Raw genomic sequence first — 6714 nt, 5'->3', positions numbered from 1 at the left:
TCATTGCTGCCAGTCATAGCCTATTTGATGGCTTTTTTGTTTTGTGTTTGCAGTTTTGTATCAGTAACATTCAGACTGATTCTCATATCTAAACAACTGGATATGAGATCATGGTTTTTCGTGGAACTAGCAAAAGCCTACACTAATTGATAAAAAAAAAAAAATCCTTATTAAATCCATAGTATATCCCTTTCACTCAAAAGTGACAGTTTAAAAGTGGAAATCAGTCGATCACAGAAGCATAATTAATCCTTTTTCCCCCTTTTAAGTTTGAGGCCTCATCATTTAACTGATGTTTCTCCCTTTGGCTGTGTCACGTTGCCTGAACATGTCAGCAGGTTGTGCACCTTTAACTTATCATTCTTGAAGTGGACAGCTCATGTTTGAGTGTTCCTGCTTCACAGCTGCTTGGGGGTTGGGGAGGGGGCTGTCTGACTCTAGACAGCTGGTGTCCTTTCTCTTCTAGCATCCCTCCTCCTCCTCTCCTCCTTCTGCTTCTTTCTTTTTAGCTCATAAGCAGTTTGACTGCAGAGCAAAGCAGGCAGCTTCACAAGTCCATACATATATACTGTATATTTATATAGTTAGAAATGGATCCATACTGATAATTTGGATAATTGGAAATTAATGCAGAGACTTCTTTTTTACTAATGATTTTGTTGCTGCTGATCAGATATTGTGGAGCAACGGAATCTGAAGGCACCGATCGATCACACGACACCCTCTGACAATATTTTGGATTTACGGCTGCTTTAATATTGTTGGACGTAGTGTTCATGGTATTCGGCTTAGTACTAGTAGAAGACCAGCAGTAATAGTCGAATTAATAATAACATGAGTTATTAATAGGAAAATAAAATAATTTGGATCATAAGTGATTTTCTTCTCTTCAGATGCTGACTGTCTCTGTGCTCCAGCTGCCTCTGCTCCTCTTCTCACTGGTTTCCTCCTCTCCCCTGGCAAAGGTAAATTCACAGTTTGAAGTAATGTAATACTATGCAGTATTGGGTTTACATTGGTACAGATGTACATAAAGGTTTCTATTAAAAGTGAGATACTGTACTGCGCCTTACTGTGAAAAAGTTCCATCATATGTACAATTCCTACATTCAGAGTCTTAAGGAAAAGTTTGTGAATTTTATCAGCAAATTGCATTTAAAGTTTGGAAAGTAGTAAAATCGTGTTTCTAAATCGATATTAGTGCTGCATTAATCTTTGTGTTGTGTTTTTTGGCAAAGCGTTTTCCGGATAATCTAATAGGGTTTGTAAGAAAGATTATTGTCTCGATGAATAACGAAAACCTTAAGTCATTTCATTTACAACAGACTAACAAACTAAGAATCACCAAATTTTGATATTCATGGTTATTGATTTAAAGAAAGGGAAACAAGTGTCATCTGGAAATTTGATTGTGCCTGTGAGTTGTAGCTTTGTAAAATATATTTCTATGAATTGGAAAAAAACCTGCTTCTTAAATTTGCATTTAGCTTGAGTAAATGCAGATTCCTCAAATGCTATCAGAGCCTCTGGTTTTCATGAACACAAGTTCAAATCAAGACTAGTCTACGTAAGAAAAGACAGGAATAAAAACAACTAAAAATCTAACAGATCTGCTGATTAATTCATGGTTAGAAAGTTTCCAATGATGCAGACTGTGATGTGTGCATCTATCACAAGTATTCACCTGGAGGACTGATGTCCTCTGAGCACAAGACAAGACTTCTGGATACGGAATACTTTGACCTGAAAACTGTTCTTCAAAAGTTTGAGTCAGAATGAACGAAAACACACACACACACACACACACACACACACACACACACACACACACACACACACACACACACACAAATACCTAACCAGTGACACACGCACACTCACTCACGCAGTCAGTGAGCAGGGCTTCAGGTGTGTTAGCAGCAGCCTTGTTTTTCAACCAAAGTTTCCTCTGTTTCAGTGTTTAATGTGAATCAAAGGAAGATTGTTGATTCATTAAAAACAGCTATTCATTAATCATTTTGTTCATAAAATACGACACTGCGACAGCTAACTCATCTGCATGAAAAAAATAAGGATATGAAACTCACTTTGACTGTGAATGACATATATTACATTCACTATAATAATGAAAGAAATTGCTTTCAGGAGCTATTTTAGAAACAGATGTTAAACTGTTTCATCCTCCCCTCAAATGTCAGATAGTTCACACAAGCTAAAAACTAGCTGCCCAATTCCAAATGTTAATTTGTCTGATCATTGACTTCCTCTCAATGAATTGCTTTCTTTTCAGCTGATTTATGTGTTGAATTGCTACAAAAGCATATGAACTGAATGGTTACACTATTGTGTCACTAAAAAAAACTGTATATTCCTAAAGATGGTAGTCTGCCTTATAACAGTATATCCGAATGTTGTTCAGATTTCACTCCACATTTACGTCAGTGTCTTACAATGTGATAATCCACAGAGAATGTGAAACAGGAAGGATGTGAAAAGAGAGAATGAATTGGGGGGAAAAAATCTGAATGAAAGGCAAAGATGAAGAGAGGAGAAAAAGACTGAGAGGGGAAAAAAACTCATGACTGTTTTACAACCAAAACAAGTTCAGACTTGAACTGATAATGACACTGACAATTTAGAATGCTCTCTCCGTGTGTGTGTGTGTGTGTGTGTGTGTGTGTGTATGTGTGTGTGTGTGTGTGTGTGTGTGTGTGTGTGTGCGTGCGTGCGTGTGTGTGTGTGTGTGTGTTCTTGGTTACGGGATTCAGGTCAGGTTTATGTTTGTCAGGCTCGTAGTCATGATGGTCGTGACCCTACAATTCATCACTGAGGGGCCTCACAAGAAAAAACCTGTAGATATATGTTGGGTTTACTGACCTGCATGTGAGGAGGAATTTGAAGAATTTGACTCTCGTTATGTTTCTAATCATGTGTTCTTTTTGTATGATAATATGCTTTGTGTTTTCTTTGTATTACTGACTTTCAAAACTGTTTCTTTGTTCAGTAACATTAACAAATTGCTGAACTGGATGATTTTTCTGAGACCATTTACTCTCCAATGGTTAGTATCTTTTTAGGTCATTTATCATCTCCTGAATGTCAGTTGTCAAATAATAGCATAAAAATGCCCAACATTATTCTTCTTCAAATGAAAATAATGAATTGGTTAAGAATTATTTTGACTTCTTACAGCATGAATCTTGACTTATCGTGTTCAGAAAGTTGATGGGATTAACAAAAGACATCCATCTATATCCATCTGAAAATCATGGATGTCCTGTTCACCACGGTCATCCATGTAGACTCCATGTAGCTGCTGTCCAGCTGCCACAGTGTGTCATTAAGAACGTGTGTGTGTGTGTGTGTGTGTGTGTGTGTGTGTGTGTGTGTGTGTGTGTGTGTGTGTGTGTGTGTGTGTGTGTGTGTGTGTGTGTGTGTGTGTGTGTGTGTGTGTGAGAGAGAGAGAGAGAAAGAGAAATAGTCATTGTCATTCAAAACGGCATGTGTCCCTCCCAGTGGGAGGTTAAAGGTCACCATCTGGAGCCTGACTCACACAGTTTATATCCATGATTTCTACATCAACACTATGACAACATGACTAATCTCTCCCCGTGTATCTCAGGATCAGTCCGTGTGCGCCAGGACTTTCTGCGGTGCAGGTCGAGAGTGTGTATCGACTGAGCGTGGAGAACCAGTCTGTCGCTGTTTACAGGTAGTTACCAAACTACACTGATATAATGTAGAGTAGCTTCACACAACTGGTGGCTCTGGACTATTTAAGTTAATACTTGCTTTAATAAAATGCCTAAATAAAAAAACAAAATTAACTTTAAAAATGAGAATAGGAACACATAGGATATTATTGAATTAGCTGTAGAGTGTATTCCTTATTTTTTGTCATCTTGTGTTGACCCTTATCTCCCTGTGCAGCAGTGTGATGTCACAGAGCACTGGGTGTGTGGCAGTAATGGCAGATCCTACAGAAATCACTGTGAGCTGCACAGAGACGCCTGCGTCACACAGACTAAGATACATGCAGAGCACAGAGGACGCTGTCTGGGTTAGTACCCCACCCCTCCACCCCACACACACATAGATACACACCTACACTTCCCAAAACATTTCATAGTAAATGTACTTGTATATTTAACGTTCATGTCATTTTGAACCTTCATGTCACATGTATACTCGCATATTTACATTCGTAAAATCTGCTTAATTCCATATATTTCATTTACATTTGAGATCAAATTTTTGCGCAAAGAATTAACTCTGAGTTTCTAATATCATCTTTTGTGAAGTTTTAAATTCATCCAAACAATACAGACTGTTGAAGCTGCATATTATTTTTTTTATGTGGGTTAACATGACAAAGGTCTGCATTTCTATTTACAGACAAACCAAATAAGACCGATATGAGCCCCAGTAAGTTGAGAGCTTTTAACAAAATTATAATATAATGTTTAAGTTATATATTTTTATCAATGTCTTGATACGTGACTTCATTCACAGGTAATGCTTTTTAATGCAAGAACAATAGCTTTCAGTCGATGTGCACTGCCAGTATACATTAACATTTTATTTTGTGTGTGTGTGTGTGTGTAGTTGTGTGTTTCTTGTCTAATCGTGACTGGTTGAGAGACAGGGTGATCGAGTGGATTCAGGAAGAAGTGGAATCCAGCAACCTGACTTCAAATGAGTCCAACTATCTCCTGCAAATGTACTTCAAGGTCCAAACCTTTCATTGCTTCTCTCAATAATTACATGTGACCCCAGTAGGACTGGATGACAAAGAATGGACATCTTTTAAAACCATGAAAAATATTCTTTGATCTTAAATTTTAAAGTGATGGCTACTGCTGCTTCTGAATCCACAGAACCTGGCAAAGGATGAATCAGCTATATTTTAGTTATAGGAGAATAACAGAATAAGATTGTGATTGTGTGTCACAGATGTATGACAACGGGGACTCACAGCTTGATTCCAAAGAGTTCTTGAACTTCCTTAAACATAATGAGACGGCCCTCAACCTCACGTTCTCCAATACACTGGAAGCTAACTTGTTACTGAGGTACACATGCACGCACGGATGCTTGCACACACACACACACACACACACACACACACACACACACACACACACACACACACACACACACACACACACACACACACACACACACACACACACACACACACACGAGATCTGTTATGATAGTTAACATGTTCCTACAAGTTAATGTTGTCTGTAAATCTGATTTTTATTGTCATATTACTGTGGTAAAATGAAAAGATTGCCTGCACGGCTAAATTATTTTGATTTTCTGAGTCAAGGTGCACATTGTGTGTACAAATCTTTCTAATCAATCACTGTCTGTCTGTCAGATCTCTGTGTGTTGATGCTTTGATAGAGCTGTCAGATGAAAACGCCGACTGGAAGCTGAGTTTAACTGAATTCATCAACTGTCTAACGCCCACGTACCATCCATATGAGAGAAGTACTACTCACACACACACACACACACACACACACACACACACACACACACACACACACACACACACACACACACACACACACACACACACACACACACACACACACACACACGTTAGATTCTTTAAACACATTCATATGCCTTAATGTTTTCTCATTTTGTGAAGAATGTGCTCTGGAGGATGAAGTGTTCGAGGATGGTGCTGAAACTCGAATGGAGTGTAACAAGTGTGTATGTGCCTGTGGAAACTGGGTCTGCACTGCTCTGACCTGCACCGGTGAGGACACAAACATCCACACACAAACACGTTTCTAAATATTTACGTATTCTGTGATTAGTTTTAGATTTTAAGAATCCCTTCTTACTTACTTACTTTATACTTTTTTCTTTCCATCAACTGTTTTTTTTTGTGCTTGTGACGTGATGGTCATTTCAGGAGAGCATCAGGTGGAGGTGGATGCAAGGATGGATGGAACAGAAGAAGAAATGACAGAAGAGGAGTGGAGCAGGAGAGTGGCTGAACTCAATGCTTTACAGGTCGACAGTTAAAACCAAACCTCTGTGATGATGAACAGTAGTCACTAATTTATTATCCTTCCTAATGCCTAATGGCTTTGATTGTTACTCATTGAGAAAAGTAGTTTAAAACCACTTCATGTTCTACAAACTGTGCTGTCTGCATTTTCACTACCATCAACAACTTAATCACAGCTAAAAAAAATTAAAACTGACTGCTTTTCTCAAATGAATTGAAATCTCTATCTTAGTGGAAGGAAATAATTTTTAAAAGGTTTCTTTTTAGAATATTTGGTGTGTTTTTAAAAGCCGTATTCAGTTACATAATGTGTGCATGGGTCAATGACTTGTTAGTTCTGCCAAAGACGTTGTGTGTTATGGATCACCATGACCATTTTTGAAAATATAATTCAATTATCTGTATGAAACTTTGTTGTTTGTCACAGTGAAAATTAACATGGTATGATGAAATCACTGTTTCCCACATGTAAAACTACAGAAGACATTCAGTTCTGTTTTTTAATGTCTGTTTTCATTATTAAACAGAACATTTAAGTTGCTATAAATAATACTCAAAGAAATACTTCACTCATCTTGTCAAAATTATTTTTAATGTCTGATCAAACATTCAGGAGGGTTCATTGTTTCATGTTGATATAATGTTAATATATTTTTCTATTCATATTGTTAAGTTGTTGC

At 37.7% G+C, this 6714-nt stretch overlaps 1 protein-coding gene across 3 annotated transcripts; it reads left to right on the top strand.

Annotated features, from left to right (window-relative positions):
• The first annotated feature begins 532 nt into the window (after positions 1-532).
• On the top strand, positions 533-6656 carry LOC137603915 (follistatin-related protein 1-like). 3 transcript variants are annotated; one of them, XM_068327772.1, is made up of 10 exons: positions 533-779; positions 894-965; positions 3623-3712; positions 3934-4060; positions 4396-4425; positions 4606-4730; positions 4954-5072; positions 5387-5499; positions 5666-5776; positions 5936-6656. In XM_068327772.1, the coding sequence occupies exons 1-10, from the start codon at positions 777-779 to the stop codon at positions 6046-6048; spliced, it is 903 nt and encodes a 300-aa protein (XP_068183873.1). In that variant the 5' UTR covers positions 533-776; the 3' UTR covers positions 6049-6656. The 3 variants fall into 3 exon arrangements, with proteins under 3 accessions (XP_068183873.1, XP_068183872.1, XP_068183874.1); XM_068327771.1 differs by having other exon boundaries at positions 3931-4060; XM_068327773.1 differs by lacking the exon at positions 533-779 and adding an exon at positions 3005-3061 and having other exon boundaries at positions 900-965; positions 3931-4060.
• The last annotated feature ends 58 nt before the right edge of the window (positions 6657-6714 follow it).

The sequence above is a fragment of the Antennarius striatus genome, chromosome 11 (assembly GCF_040054535.1).
Source record: "Antennarius striatus isolate MH-2024 chromosome 11, ASM4005453v1, whole genome shotgun sequence".
NCBI lineage: Eukaryota > Metazoa > Chordata > Actinopteri > Lophiiformes > Antennariidae > Antennarius > Antennarius striatus.
Note: the sequence above shows the minus strand (reverse complement) of the source record. Positions and strands in the feature narration are given on the sequence as shown.

Bases quoted from the DNA above. Each gene is read 5' to 3' on its own strand.
- LOC137603915 (XM_068327771.1), top strand. The intron at 4,731-4,953 runs GTCCAAACCTTT...TGTGTGTCACAG, and splicing joins TCCTGCAAATGTACTTCAAG to ATGTATGACAACGGGGACTC. The intron at 5,073-5,386 runs GTACACATGCAC...TCTGTCTGTCAG, and splicing joins GAAGCTAACTTGTTACTGAG to ATCTCTGTGTGTTGATGCTT.